Genomic DNA, 15529 nt, shown 5'->3' on the forward strand with positions numbered 1-15529 from the left:
TGCGGGCCTCTCACTGTCGTGGCCTCTTCCGTTGCGGAGCACAGGCTCCGGACGCACAGGCTCAGCGGCCATGGCTCACGGGTCCAGCCTCTCCGCAGCATGTGGGATCTTCCCGGACCGGGGCACGAACCCACGTCCCCTGCATCGGCAGGCGGACTCTCAACCACTGCGCCACCAAGGAAGCCCTATACATTCTTTTTTTTAGATTCTTTTCCAGTATGGTTTATCCCAGGAGGTTGGATATAGTTCCCAGTGCTAGATAATAGGACCTTTTTTTTTTAATCTGTTCTGAATGTAATAGTTTACACCTACCAACCTCAGACTCCCACTCCATCCCTCCCCCTCCCCCTCTCCCCCTTGGCAACCACAAGTCTGTTCTCTATTTAACAGAATCTTTTATTGCAACAAAATTTACCTCCCGAAAAGTACACACAATGCAAGTTCCGCTCCATGAGTTATTACAAAGTGGACACCCAGACTGAAGTCTAGGCCTGAAGGGAGGGAATTTTGGGTCCTGTGAGGAGCTGGAGGAAACACACCTGGCAGAGGGACCTGTGAAGTTCAAAGGTGGGCTGAGCTCAGCTAGTTTGACAAACAGCCAGGAGGCCGAGGTGGGGGTAGTGCTGGGACAGGAGGCGCCCGGGGTTGACAGAGGGGCCATTCTAATAGCCACTTAACTAAGAACTAGCCCCACCCCTTCAGCACCACCTAACAGGGGAACCCTGAGGCTTTCTGAACTTTCAAAGAGCAGGCACTGAGAACTTTGAACTCTTTACTATATCAAAAAGCCAACAGAAATTGGACAGTTACATTTTCAAACGTCCCACTCTATGACATTCTGGAAAAGGCAAAACTATAGTGACAGCAGTAGAAGGATCAGTGGTTGCCGGGGGTTTGGGGGGAGGGAGGGATGAATACATGGAGACCAGGGGATTTTTAGGCAGTGAAGCTCTTCCATGTGATACTGTAATGGTAGCTAGATGACATTCTACATTTGTCAAAACCCACAGACTACAGAACACCAAGAGTAAACCCTCACGTAAATGATAGATTTCACGTATGGAGATCTTCGGCTATACCACCACCTTCTAGAAGGTTCTATAACGGCCCCCACCCAAGGTCATTCCCTCCTCTTCTGAAAATCTTTCGGTAAACAGGTTTGTTCACGTGCCAGGCCTAAAGAATTGTTGGTAGCTACTTAAAGTTGACAAGTAGAAGGATTCCCAGGCCTGTCCCAGCCAACGGGGGAATGTCACCCCTGAGATTGACATGTGATGTCTGCCATGGGTGCAGGAGGTGGGATGAGTGGCATCCGTGCTAGGTGTTTACCTCTCGGGATTTAGCAAGTCCCAAGGCACGTTCACTTGGCACCTGGCATCAAGTTCCACAGGGCTTGGCCTCGCCCGCCTGGTGGAGTCAAGCCCCTTGGAAACCCAGAGATGCCCTCAGCTGCAGAAGGTTCTCAGCCAGTGTTACCCCATCACTCAGCAAACAATGACTGCGGAAGAACTGACAAAGAACATGACGTGAAGAGTGCCTGGAATAAGGCTCTGTGTGGGCGTGGGGTGAGTGTGGCCAGAGTTTGGGTGCAAATGTGTGAGTCATTTCACATAAGCAGGTCTCACAGTGGTGACACGAGCTAAGCACACTTTCGCCTGGGACCTTCGCCTGGGGCCTTGGTCCCGTCCCTTCCCTCTGCTTGGAATACTGCCCCCCCCCCCCCCCCAGATATCCACAAGTGTCACTTCTCACCTCGTTCAGGCCTCTGCTTGAATGTCACCTCTCCTGACTGCTCAAGCGACTCTCCGGTCCCCACTCTGCCTCCTTGTCTTCACAGCGTTGCTCACGCTGCTAGTTTCCTGGGGCGGCCACAACAAGTGACCACAAACCAGGTGGCTTGAAGCAACATGAATTCTCCCACAGTCTGGAAGCGAGAAGTCTGAAATCAAGGTGTTGGCAGAGCCATGCTCCCTCGGAAGGCTCTGGGGCGGGCTGGGGGGACCCTTCCTTACCTCTTCCAGCTTTGGGTGCCTCCGGGTGGTCCTTGGCTTGTGGCCGCATCCCTCGCATCTGTGCCTCCATCTTCATGTAGCCTCTCCTCTGTGTCTGTGTCTCTCTTCTCCTGTCTCTTAGAGGGACAGCAGTCCTTGGATTTAGGGCTCACCCAGCTAATCCAGGATGATCTTGAGATCCTTAATTATGTCTTCAAAGATTATTTTCCCAAATAAGGTTACATTACACAGCTTCTGGGGATTCGGACATGGACGAATGCTTTTGGGGGGCCCATTACTCAACCCACTACATTCACTGCCTGACACTGCATTACAGGTGGTTTTGTTTGCACCTTATCACACCCACTAGGAGATAAGATACAAGACAAAGGGAATAGAGTCTGTTGTAGCAGGGGCTGGTCTCCACGGCCACATGGCAGGTGCTTAAAAATATTTGCTGAAGGAATGAAAGTGGCTTTACTTCTCTAATTTCTTCATCTGTAAAATGATTATATTATCACTTGTATGCTCAGCCATTAAAAAAAAAACAGAATTGAGGGTCTAGGTAAGGCATGACAACTTCAAACTAAGTCCTAAAACTAATATATATATATCCTTTATATTCTATACCCCTTCTGAAAGGATGTTTTCAAATTGTAACCTTGTAATTTGCCAGTGAGGTTTATTATCAAATACATTTCAGGTGCCTGGGGCTGCACTGAGGCTTCCCAACAGGGTGTGTTTTGGGGAGATAATTTATGGTTCATGAAATGACACCACTTTCATACAGAGAGTGAATGGGCCTTGAAGAGTGTGACCTCATTGTTCAAGATGCCCAGAGCCGATACTTCAGGAAAGGCTGGATGTTTTGGGCTGAGTCGTGCCCTTGACTCTGAAGGTCAGGCCAGAACCTCAGGATCAATGGCTCCCAGGGCGGCCAACCTCAGAAAGTTTCCCAGCAACTGTCTTGTCTGAGTTAATTCCTTGAGAGTGGACTCGAGAATTCAACAGGCTGAAGGCACAAGGGGAGAATGGACAGGAAAGCAATTAAACTGGGAAATTTCAAACTCTTCCTTTTCTTCCTGTGTCAGATCAGGTAGTCAAAAATAAAGACATGAACAATGGAGTCAAAATTAGAGTAAATAAATACAGAACTAATTTACAAAGAAAGTACAGCTTACCAATACTTGTACAAAGAATATACCAACTTGCCTTACTGGGATTGAAATACTTACAAAAACTGCATACAAACCAGGCACAAAGTCTCAATAAATTAAGGAAAGTTAGTAGACCCGTGTGCAGGCTACATTTTCTGATCACTTAAGCCTAACGATGCCCATTCAGCCATCCCAGTCACAAAGCTGGTCTGTTAAACTGCTTTTGCTGTGATCCACTCCATTTTTTTTTTTTTTTCCATCCCAACAGGTCTGGGTGTTGCACCATATCCACTACCCAGAATTTACTTCCTGAATGCCCTGGGCATTCTCATACACGATCCACAAATTCTTGACAGCTCTGAGCTGGAGCGGAGGTGGGGCTTTCAAGGGAAAGGCATTTGCCCAACACATCACCCCCTGCTCACAAACAGTCTGTTTATCAAACTTTCCCCAAAGCACTCAGTGTGAGGCACCATCTGTTTTTTGCTGGGACCCTCACTCAGACGGATAGGTAGCGTCATCCCCATTTTGTGGGTGAGTAAACCGAGGTGGAAACAGGTGGTGAAAGTTGCCCAAGGTCACACATCTGAAAGGAACAGGCCTGGGATTCAAATTTGAGTCACACCAGACTTTTGCTCTTTCCATCACTTCTGGGCCTTTGCTGGAACCAAGCAGCGTGGTTTCTGCAAAGGGGAGATGAGGCAGGAGAAACAGTAAGGGTCTCTAGAACCTATCAGCTTGAGTGGGGCTGAGGTGGCCACCCCCTGGGGGGGCAGGTGGGGTAAGTGGCAAACCTTTGCTCCAAAGGGGCAGCACAGTTTAATGGACATATACACATGCCCTGTCCTATAGTCCTTAAGTAACCCCACTCGACAGATGAGAAAACTGAGGCACAGAAGAGTGGCACAGCCTTCTCTAAAGCCACCTCCCTGCTAAGCGGTGGGTCTTGTTCTGGATTCCAGTCCCACGTGAAGCCAAAGCCCTTATACGTTCCAGTATATCCACTTGGAGCCTGGGAACCGCCTACACCGCACATTCACCCACATACTTTGGGAGCCGTTTGAGCCCAGTGCCTTCCCTGTGATGATGACGAGGATGACGATGAATATGCCCCCACACACACACTATGCCAAGCCCTGGCCTGAGCTCTTCCTACGTAACATGGTCCATCAAATCCCCTCAACTTCACTGGGGAGGAAGTGCAATCATGGTGGCCGTTTTACAGATCAGTAAACTAAGGCCCTGAACATTTTAGAAACCTGCCCCAAGCCCCACGATTAGTGAGTGCCAGGAGCCCATTCTGCAGGTGAGGAAAGAGAGCTCAGAGATCAAGCAGCACCAGGTGGCGCCCAAAGGGGTCCTCAAACTCTCCAGCTCCTGGGATTCACTCCCAGGGCCGAGGTGAGGTCTTAGCTTTCTCCTCCTTCAGTAACAAACTGGGAACCGCGGCTCAGAGAGGCCACGTGGCTGGTCCCGAGCCTCGCAGCGGCTGTAGGAGTCTGACTCAGCTCCCGCTAACCGCGCTCCCAACACCTTAGTTGACCACACGTGGCTCCCTATGAGAATCACCTGGGTGCTTGCTAAACTCCAGCTTCCCGGCCCAGGGTAGGGCGGGGTGTGGAAATCTACATTTTAAACAAGAGTTTATCGCTCATCTCCAACCCATTCCGCCCCCCCCCGCGCCCCGCTCCAGATGCATCTCATCATCTGGCAAGTTTGGGAAACAGCTAGGCGCCTCTGCAGCCCCCGGGCCTTCCCGGGCCGCCGCGTCCCCTAAGGGCGAGAAAGTCTTGGGCGGGCTCGCCGGACGGGGCGGGGCCAGGTGCGCGAGGGCCGCCGCGGGCGTAGCTCCGCCTAGGGGGCGGGGCCTCAGCTGCGGCGGGCAGGTGGACGGCTACCTGGTAACGTGGGCCTGGCCCGGGAGGCTTGGGCGCGCGCAGCCAGCCCCGGCCACGCCAGGGACCGAGGGACTCAGACAGGGGCGTCCGCCGGCGGGACGGGAGGCTGGGCGAGGGGCCTCCGCCCGCTCACCATGGTCGAGGGACGCTTCTCCAATTTTCTGAAGAAACTCGCCTTCTCGGGCGGGGACCACCAGTACCAGCTGCTGGAGAGGGGCGAGTTGGAAACCTTGGTGAGTCCGGGCGCGGGGCGTGAGACTCGACACCCCACCCCCCACCCCGTCCCACCCCAAGAGCCCGTCCGCGCGCTGCGGGCTGCGTTCCTCCAGCTCGCCCGCCTCCCCCTGGTTCTAGAAAGAAGGTGTCTTCATAGCAACGCCAGCTCGCGTTTCTGTTCTGGGCCCGGCGCTCGCCTTTTAACCCTCGCCTGTCAGCCCATTTTGCGGACTCGAAACTGAGGCCGAGACAGGGGAAATATGTCCCTTAAGGACACGCGGCTAGCAAATGACCCAGCTAGGAACTTAACTTTGGTTTCTCTGACTCCAGAAAATTTAAATTACCCGGTCTCCACACCAGGTTGCTATCCGGATTTTTTAAAGTGACTTGAATGGGGCGGGGCGATTAGAGCGCCGTAAAAAACAAAAACTGTTGTGCAAATGCTTTAGCTTGAATAGTAGGAATAATGGTGGAAATCAAGGTAAGAGTGGCCATGCCTACCACCTTTGTTTCCCACATCTCCAGAGACACTTTAAAAAAAAACACCCAGATTTGTGTGTTGACTTTGCAGCCTCCAGGGGACCCTCTAGGATAAGCCAACAGGATTCTAGGGCCAGGGGACTTTTTACCAGCAGAGAAACTGACAAAGCTGCCCCCAAAAGCCCTTCCTTCCATGTGGAGGACCCAGAGATGAAGCAGGGTCAACGGGTGACCCCCAACTTTCTCTGTAGCTTGTAAGCAGAACTCAGTGCGTGATACAAGAGCAGAGAGCATGGAATTTCTGCAAAAGCATCTCTGGGTCACTGCACTTTTTAAAATGTAATCAGTCATTCAAAAATAAACTTCCTGATGTGGAACTCTGGAGGTGCTCGTGGCCTTTCCACGGCTGAAGGGAAACCTCAAGTTAAGTTTACTGAGTCTTTTTGTTTGTTTTTTGTTTTTGTTTGTTTTTTTGCGGTACGCAGGCCTCTCACTGTTGCGGCCTCTCCCGTTGCGGAGCACAGGCTCCGGACGCGCAGGCTCAGCGGCCATGTCTCACGGGCCCAGCCGCTCTGCGGCATGTGGGATCTTCCCGGACCGGAGCACGAACCCGCGTCCCCTGCATTGGCAGGCGGACTCTCAACCACTGCGCCACCAGGAAAGCCCTAAATTTACTTTTTAATGAAAAAGGTCAGCTGGAAAAACTTGACAGCAGTCAAAACATTTTGGTTGTATGGGTCTTAGTATTTGTGCATTTAAAAAACTAGTATTTTATAAATGGATGCTAACATGAGAATTCTGGTGCTAGGGTGGTAGACCACGGTGCCATGTAACTAGCAGTTCTCAGATAATCCCTATTGTTCTGAAGCGACATGTATGTGAACCACGGATTGGATGCAGAGTTCCAGTGTTTTGCCGACATCCATTTCTCTCCCTATATGCCACATAACTCATTCTGTTGAAGGAGTCTGAAGTTAGTTTGCCCACATGGTTGCCTGTTCTATGTTACTTTGTCTATTTTCTTTCCATCTTTTGATTTTTGCATCAAGCTAGGTATTTTTCAAACGCTCCTGACGTAGTTGCTTACTGTCAGATTTTATGGGATGTCCAGGTTTGCCAAGTATCCAGGTGTGCCAGGCATGGGGATGATCTATCATGAATAGAGATGCTGGGGCGAATTTGATCTCTGCACCGAAGTGGGCTTCATGCCCCCAGGGGGCCCTCCAGAGTGGGACAGGTCTTCAACCCGCCTATAGGTATGCGCCGGCAGGGGCTTGCCCACCTGCTGTGGTCGGGATGTTCTCAGCTGCATCCCGACTTAGCGGTGTGGACGTGAGACGAGACGGGAGACCCAGGCCGCCAGCCGCAAAGGCTGGCGGAGAAACAAAGTATCCTGTCTTTAAAGGCAGTTCATCAAACCCAGGAAATGGAAATAAAGATAAATGGGGAGTGTGATGAGGGAGGAGACCGGCCGGGCCAGGTGACCGGCTTCCTGCCAGCTCAGCTGACAGTCTTTGCTCTCACGTTTACATCCTCCGATTTGAACTCTTTTTTTTTTTGTCCTCAGAAACACTTGAAAAAGAAGCAAAGTTTGCTTACCGTGGTCATTTCCGTAATAGTCGTAACTCTCTTTCATGAGCACTTGTGGTAGGGGGTGTCCTGGGCAGGCTCTGAACCTCCCCGCCACTTTGCCGAGTCATCTCAGTTATACTACTAATTATTACTGAGAACACGCTGTGTCTCTTCACCCCTAGTTGAGTTGTGTTATTGTACCGGTGTGTTAGATGAGGCTGCTGAGACGCTCATGTCGGCCAGGTGGTAAGGATACAGTTGTATCCAAAACAGAGTTCACGGGGGAGGCTGACAGCAGAGACCCCAAGAGAAGTTTAATTTAAGATCCAACCGTCTTCAATGGCAGAGTGACTGGGCAGGGGATAGGTGGTTGAGACAGGGATGGGGGAGGACCCAGAGTTAGGAGCTTCTGAGGCTGAATCAGCACAGTTCTTATGTCTCCGCAGACGGTTCGTTCTTGCTGCATTTCCAGTGTCATGAAAAGAAAAACGTGTGGGAGATCCCCTTTCATTACTGGAAAAACGCTCTCTCTGCTGATCTGAGCTTTGGACAAGGAAAATGTTGGACCAGAAATACCTGCTTCCCAGATGACTCAGTACCAACTCCGGAAGTTATCTTTGACCCTCAGGGCTCCCTTCTCTTAACCGAGACCGGCACGGCTCCATATCCTGTGCCACCTGCCCTGTTGTGAACTGATCCACCTTCCTGGGGCTCTGCAGGGTGAAGCCTGGCTTCCAGCAGACCTGCGTCTTGGTTATCCATTCAGCCCGGATTCATGGACCGTCCACCCCGTGTTAGGGTGGTGCTGCACGCCAGGGATGGGGTGGAGAAAAAGATGCACACACTCCCTGCCCTCGTGGCGCCCTGTCTGGTGGGCAGAGATGGGTCCCAAACTACCGATCATAGTTGACTGTTTAATGAGAAGGGATGTTTAAGACTCATAGGAATGGCAAAGACTAGGGTGAGTGGGAAGGGCAGAGTTGATGGAGAGTTCTAGGCAGAAGGGAGTGAGGTGCAAGGGGTAGTGGGAGAGGTTGAGGCTGCCGAGGTGGACCACGCAGAGCCTTTGGGCCTTGTAAAGTTTGGGCTCCATCCATAGAGCAACAGGGAATCACCGACACGTTTTACGTCGGGGCATGAAAGTCATTCATTTATTCAAAGATGTGCCGAACATGAGGAACGCAGTAAACAGAGCAGACACTGTCAGATTTGCGTTTTTAAGAGATCACACTTGGGTTGCAGGAAGAGGAGTTCTGAGGTTTACACACACACACACACATCATTGGTGTCTCTCAAAATTTAGCAGTATATGTCATCTTTTTTTTTTAATTTTATTTTGGTTTTATTTATTTATTTTTACTTTTTGGCTGTGTTGGGTCTTTGTTGCTGCGTGCGGGCTTTCTCTAGCTGCGGCGAGCGGGGGCTACTCTTCGTTGCGGTGCGTGGGCTTCTCATTGCTGTGGCTTTTCTTGCTGTGGACCCCGGGCTCTAGGCGCACAGGCTTCAGTAGCTGTGGCTCGCGGTCTCTAGAGCGCGGGCTCAGTAGATGGGCGCATGGGCTTAGTTGCTCCACGGCATGTGGGATCTTTCCGGACCAGGGCTCGAACCCGTGTCCCCTGCCTTGGCAGGCGGATTCTTAACCACTGTGCCACCAGGGAAGCCCATTATATGTCATCTTGAAGAAATGTATTGGAAGCCCCCAGTGTTGTCTTAAATTATTTGTATCAAAATGTGACTTAACTAAGTAGAAGCCTAAAATTTGCAACAAACATAGCCATGTGCTTATAACTCAATAAAAGTGAACTATATTTATAATAAAATCATGAAGTACACATGTGGCAAGTGCATTTTGATGTGACTGGTGATGTATCATTAAAAGTCAACCAGGGGCTTCCCTGGTGGCGCAGTGGTTGAGAGTCCGCCTGCCGATGCAGGGGACGCGGGTTCGTGCCCTGGTCTGGGAGGATCCCACATGCCGCGGAGCGGCTGGGCCCGTGAGCCATGGCCGCTGAGCCTGTGCGTCCGGAGCCTGAGCCCTGCAACGGGAGAGGCCACAACAGTGAGAGGCGCGCGTACCGCAAAAAAAAAAAAAAAAAAAAAAAAAAGTCAACCAGTCGGGCTTCCCTGGTGGCGCAGTGGTTGAGAGTCCGCCTGCCGATGCAGGGGACACGGGTTCCTGCCCCGGTCTGGGAGGATCCCACGTGCCGCGGACCGGCTGGGCCCGTGAGCCATGGCCGCTGAGACTGCGCGTCTGGAGCCTGTGCTCTGCAATGGGAGAGGCCACAACAGTGAGAGGCCCGCGTACCGCAAAAAACAAACCAAACAACAACAACAAATAGTCAACCAGTGATGTCGAATGATCATGGATTGCTGTGTGACAGGTCAGTCCCAAATGCAGCAGCTGAAAACAACAAATGTTGATTCTCTCCCAGTTTCTTTGGGTCGCAGATCTGGGGGATGCTCCAGGTATCTCGTGAGGTGGTCGTCCAGCTCTCGCCAGAGCTGGGGTCTCATCTGAAGGCTCTCTGGGTGGAAGGGGAGAGAATCCCCTTCCAAGCTCCCTCTTGTGACTGTTGGCGGGTCTCTGGCCCTGGCTCCATGGGCCTCTCCAAGGGGCAGCCTCGCGGCTGCCTCATGGCCCAGCAGCTGGCTTCCCCAAGGAAGAGTGATCCTTTTTATAACCCAGTTTTGGAAGTGATAGCTCCTCGTTTGTGGCATGTTCTGTTCATTGGAAGGAGTCTAGATCTAGCTGGTTCTCAAGGGATGGGGATTACACGAGGATGTCATTAGGTGGAGGCAGGGTGATCGGGGGCGTCTTAGAGCCTGCCGACCACAGTGGTAGGAAGGAATAGTTCCTTAAATGACAGAACCACACCTGGCACAAAGTCTGCTGCATGGCTGTCTCGTCGTGTTAGCGTGTTTAGTAGTCCTGAGGTCCAGTCTTGATTTAGACTCTCTTGAATTTTGATCTTGATAAAGCTCATACTGGGAATGTCTAATTCCATGCATATGTAGAAAACGGCATTTAAATTGATCAAGAATGTGTTTGCTAGATTCGGACCACCTGCATCATACTTCACCCCAGCTGCCAGCAGGCAGCCCGTGAATGGCAGTTTGAAAGGCTCTCATTTGATAACCATAGAACCGGCTGGCTCACTTGACGATAAGGTGAGTGCCAGCCATTGCGGAAGGGATGTTTCTTCGCTGTGTGTGATGACCGTACTTGCTGCATATCACCTGTGGCAAGTAGCTGTGTGCAGAGACTGGGTGCGTGTACGGCCTCGATTGCAACAAGACGACACTCTCCAAAAGTGAGACGTTTTAAAGCTGATGCGCCGATGTCAGCACCGCCTGCTGTGCGATGGCTCCGTTCTCCTGCCGTTTCTTCTCTCTGAGCCCCTGGGAAACTTGCATCCCTTCAGTGTGTCACCTGATTGTTGGCATAGATGCACATGTGGCACTAGGGTCACATCACAGCTCTTCATTATAAACTGGCCACCCGAAGGTCTATATTATATATTGTAGTAGGCTAATTATTAAAACACGTATTCAAAGTTCGGAAGATCTCAGAAAACTTGTGGACTCTTGAGAGTGCGTCTGAAGGTGCCCTGTTAGAAACCCTGCCCCAGTCCAATGTCATGAGCCTTACTGTTAAGGATAACGGATCCTAGATCCCCGAGCTCCTAAGGGGTGGGGAGTAGCAGGCGTGCAGACGGCCGTCTTCTCCCCGTGTCCTCACCTGGTCTTTCCTCTGTGTCCTAATCTCCTCCTCCTACAAGGCCACCAGTCACACTGGATTCGAGCCCAGCCTAATGACCTCATTTTAACTTAACCACCTCTTCAAAGACCCTGTCTCCAGATACAGTCACAATCTGAGGTGCTGGGGGTTAGGACTTCAGCACAGGCATTTGTGGGGAGCACAATTCAGCCTGTAATACTATGTTCCTTGCAGAAAATATCTGGATGGGTATTTGGGGTGGGGGGAAAGCTGTGGGTCAAACTGGGGAAATATGTAACCTTCTGTGGAGGTTGCAGACACTCTTAAGGTTGTGTTGATCGACCCCACCAGTGTGCCCCAAATCCCTGGAAATGGCTTGTGTTCTTCCAGCTTGTCTTGCCCGTGAACTTCCCATGGGCAGGGAGCAGAGCCCAGCAGAGCACGTGTCTGACCCAACTTGAAACTCAAGTACATGCCAAGGAAGACGTGCTCAAAGTTCATGATTCTGGAGTCCCCGGGGTAAGAGAGACTTGAAACATCTAGAATAAAGTCAGGCACTACCCATAAGTATTCTTTATATTTCAAACCACTGAAACCGGACTACTGTGATCGGGCTCTGGTAGATTTACAGCTGACACACAGGATCACCCCGTGTACATCTCAGGATCACCCCGTGTACGTCTCAGGATCCTACGGTCTGTACCTCTCCAGTAACCCTGAATCTGGGGGACCTTGTGGGTATGGGGGAAAGAATATTGGCCTAAAAGATTGCTCCTAACCAGGAGGTCTTGGTTTAGGGCAGGGACTGGGGCCAGAAGCCCAGAGGTGGAGCCCAGGTTCCATCACTACAACTATATGAGTTTGGGCAAACTTACTTCATCTCTCCACATCAGAATGTCTTTGTCTCATAGCGGGGATGTGCCCATAGTGGCTTCGAGGTTCCCCGTGGGTGCCGTCCCCTGACTCTTTGTGAAGATTAGATTAGGTGATGTATGCAGATACTCACACGAGTATGACCATAGTAACAAAACAAGGATAAATGAGAGGGACTTCCCTGGCGGTCCAGTGGTTAAGACTCTGCGCTTCCACTGCAGGGGGCACGGGTTCCATCCCTAGTCAGGGAGTTGAGATCCCGCATGCCACGAGGCACGGCCAAAAAGTTTTAAAAACAAAACAAAATAAATGAGAGAACGGTTTAAAACGCTGCACAATGCCTAGTTCAAAACGTGACGACGGGTTTTATTAGGAATCATCACTGTCTTGTTCGTTCTCTGGCCTCGGGTTGAGTGCTCGGCTCTGTGCCCAGGGAGGTGCTCAGTGGTGAGGGCAGGACCAGCTACATACTTTGCAAAACGAAAGTGTGGGGTCCCGTCGTGAAAAATGACTGAGAATTTCAGGTCAGCGCCAGCAGGCCGTTGCACGCAGCACACGCCCTCCTGAGCACATCTGCCGAGCCGGCCTGGTGGGCATCTTTGTGTGAGGTCCATAGTCGGAGATGCCGGAAAGTTCTCGCCATCTGGTTTCCTCCTTTTCAGGCTCCGCACAGCCTTCTGACCCTCACATACTTTTGTGGCTTCTTTAGATCAGCTCTTCCTCACATGTGGTCTGGGGCCCAGGAATCTTGAGTTGTAACCAGCCCTCGGGTGGTTCTGATGTTCAGTGAGTTTGAGAACCATTGCTTCGCCATCCCTGTGACATCTGTCCTCCTGAGGCCAGACCCCTTCAGTGAGTAAAACACCCGTCTACTGAGTGGAGCTTATAGTCTGGTGGGTAAGTCATCAAGTAATTATATAGTGAGCATATAATTACAAAATGAGATAAGTCCCATGAAGGAAAGCAGTTCATGTAAGAAAGGAGTTGGATACAGCCTGTGTATGCCTGTCACCTGTAGGGATGCTACTGCTGCAATCCAGGGAGACTTCCTGGAGGAGGTGGCAGGGCCTTGGAGAACAGATTTGCACTTAAGCTACATATTCTCATATTAATTGTTTCCATGGGCCACATGTCATGCATGCCCTGGAACATGGCCTCCCTCCTCTGATCTGGGAGGTTACCTCTCTGCCTGGGGGATCCTGCTGGTCGCTGGTCTCATTCAGCAGCACCTCTTCTCCAGTTTCAGAAATCAACCCACTGGGCTGCCCCTGTCTCTGCCCCTCCCTCCCCCAAGTACCAGCATATCGAAATTTGAGTGACAGTTTCGCCTTCATTGACCACTGAATTAGGCTAACGTTAGCTGCTATTTTTCAACTGTCTTTTATGAACCAGGAACGCTGCATGTTTTTTTTTCTTTATTTGCCTCCCTCTTTGTCCTTTTCCCTTTCGAAACTTGTCTTAGTTTTTGTCTGTTTGTTTTTTCATAAACCACAGTAGAAGTTTGCAGAGACTGAGATTCCTCCTTCACTGCCCCACTTCTTTGCTTTAACTTTTTTCTTGGTGAGGGGAGGAGGGAGGTACCGTTTGCCAGCTAATCAGTTTGCAGTAATCAGATTACCGTTTGCTTGGGTGGTCCTGGCCCCCTTTCTATGCAATTCTAGAGAGGCTATGGTTAGGAACACTGGAGTCTGCAGCACCAGATACCTGGCTGCAAAGTCCAGTTCTGCAGCCAGCGGAAGATGTTAAGCAAATTTCTTAATATTTCCAGTGCCTCTGTTTTCTCTCCAGTGGGGTCAGGTGTACACACATCAGAGATCTGTTACGGAGTGGAATGATTCAGTACTCATGGAGTACTCAGGGCAGCACCTGATCACAGTAGTTACTATTATTTATATACAACAACATAAGTCTTTTTTTTTTCTTACATACATAGGGTCCTACTGCGCACACCGTCAGCAGCTCCTCCACTCTCCCCACATCCCTGCAATACATCCCAATCAAACACATTCTTTTCTTTTCTTTTTTAAATGTGATTGAAGTATAGCCGATTTACAGTGTTGTGTTAATTTCTTCTGTACAGCAGAGTGATTCAGTTATACACTTATGTATTCTTTTTCATATTCTTTTCCATTATGGTTTATCACAGCGTATCGAGTGTAGTTCCCTGTGCTCTACAGTAGGACCTTGTTGTTTATCCGTCCTCTTATGTAATAGTTTGCCTCTGCTAATCCCAAACTCCCACTCCATCCCTTCTCCACCCCTCCGTCTCTCCCTCCCCTTGCCCTTGGCAACCACAAGTCTGTTCTCTATGTCTGTGAGTCTTTCTGTTTCGTAGATAGGTTCATTCGTGCCGTATTTTAGACTGCACGTATAAGTGGCATCATACGGTATTTGTCTTTCTCTGTGACTTACTTCGCTTAGTATGATAATCTCTAGGTCGATCCATGTTGCTGCAAATGACATTATTTCATTCTTTTTTTATTAGTTATCTATTTTATACATGTTAGTGTATACATGTCAATCCCAATCTCCCAGTTCATCCCACCACCCCCTCCCCACCTTTCCCTCCTTGGTGTCCATACATTTGTTCTCTACATCTGTGTCTCTATTTCTGCCTTGCAAACCAGTTCATCTGTACCATTTTTCTAGATTCCACATATATGTGTTAATATATGATATTTGTTTTTCTCTTTCTGGCTTACTTCACTCTGTGTGACAGTCTCTAGGTCCATCCATGTCTCTACAAATGACCCAGTTTCATTCCTTTTTATGGCTGAGTAATATTCCATTGTATATATGTACCAGATCTTCTTTATCCGTTCATCTGTCGATGGACATTTAGGTTGTTTCCATGTCTTGGCTATTGTAAGTAGCAGCACATTCTTTTCTAGTGGCCGTGTAGGCATTTTTGTTTTTGTTCTTGTTTTTTTTGCGGTACGCGGGCCTCTCACTGTTGTGGCCTGTCCCGTTGCGGAGCACAGGCTCCGGACGCGCAGGCTCAGCGGCCATGGCTCGCGGGCCCAGCCGCTCCACGGCATGTGGGATCCTCCCGGACCGGGGCACGAACCCGTGTCCCCTGCATCGGCAGGCAGACTCTCTACCACTGTGCCACCAGGGAAGCCCCCGTGTAGGCATTTTTATTTAACCTCCCTCCCCAGCTGATGGGCATTTAGTTTCCCTTCTTTAATTTTTAGAACAATGTTCCACTGAACATGCGTGGATGCACCGCATTACTTTGAATCCATACGAAAATCCCTGCAGGAATCTGAGCCTTGGAAAGTGAAGTAACTTGCCCAGGAGTTCGGACCTGGGTCTGCCTGATTTCTGTGCTTGAATTCTCCACTCCTACTGGCCAGGTTTCTCTTCTATAAAGTTACTGTTTCCCCATTGTAATCAACTGGTATTTTATGACGAGTCACATTAAGGCTATGTCAATAGCCTGTTTCTCATTTTCTGTTGGTGATCCTTGCCTGAATCCATTACTTTTATTTATTTATTTTTAAAATTTTTATTGGAGTATAGTTGCGTTACAATGTTGTGTTAGTTTCTACTGTACAACAAAAACGAATCAGCTATAATTATACATATATCCCCTCTTTTTTGGATTTCCTTCCCGTTTAGGTC

The 15529-nt window shown here is 50.0% G+C and overlaps 1 protein-coding gene across 1 annotated transcript in view; it reads left to right on the forward strand.

Moving 5' to 3' along the window:
* The first annotated feature begins 5061 nt into the window (after positions 1–5061).
* Positions 5062–15529, forward strand: part of ATP2C2 (ATPase secretory pathway Ca2+ transporting 2) — a 77522-nt gene continuing 67054 nt past the window's right edge. The window contains exon 1 of the mRNA XM_065899139.1: positions 5062–5279. Coding sequence (XP_065755211.1) covers positions 5181–5279 — 99 coding nt within the window. The 5' untranslated portion in view covers positions 5062–5180. The remainder of the gene's footprint in view (positions 5280–15529) is intronic.

Source organism: Phocoena phocoena, chromosome 20 (genome assembly GCF_963924675.1).
Source record: "Phocoena phocoena chromosome 20, mPhoPho1.1, whole genome shotgun sequence".
NCBI lineage: Eukaryota > Metazoa > Chordata > Mammalia > Artiodactyla > Phocoenidae > Phocoena > Phocoena phocoena.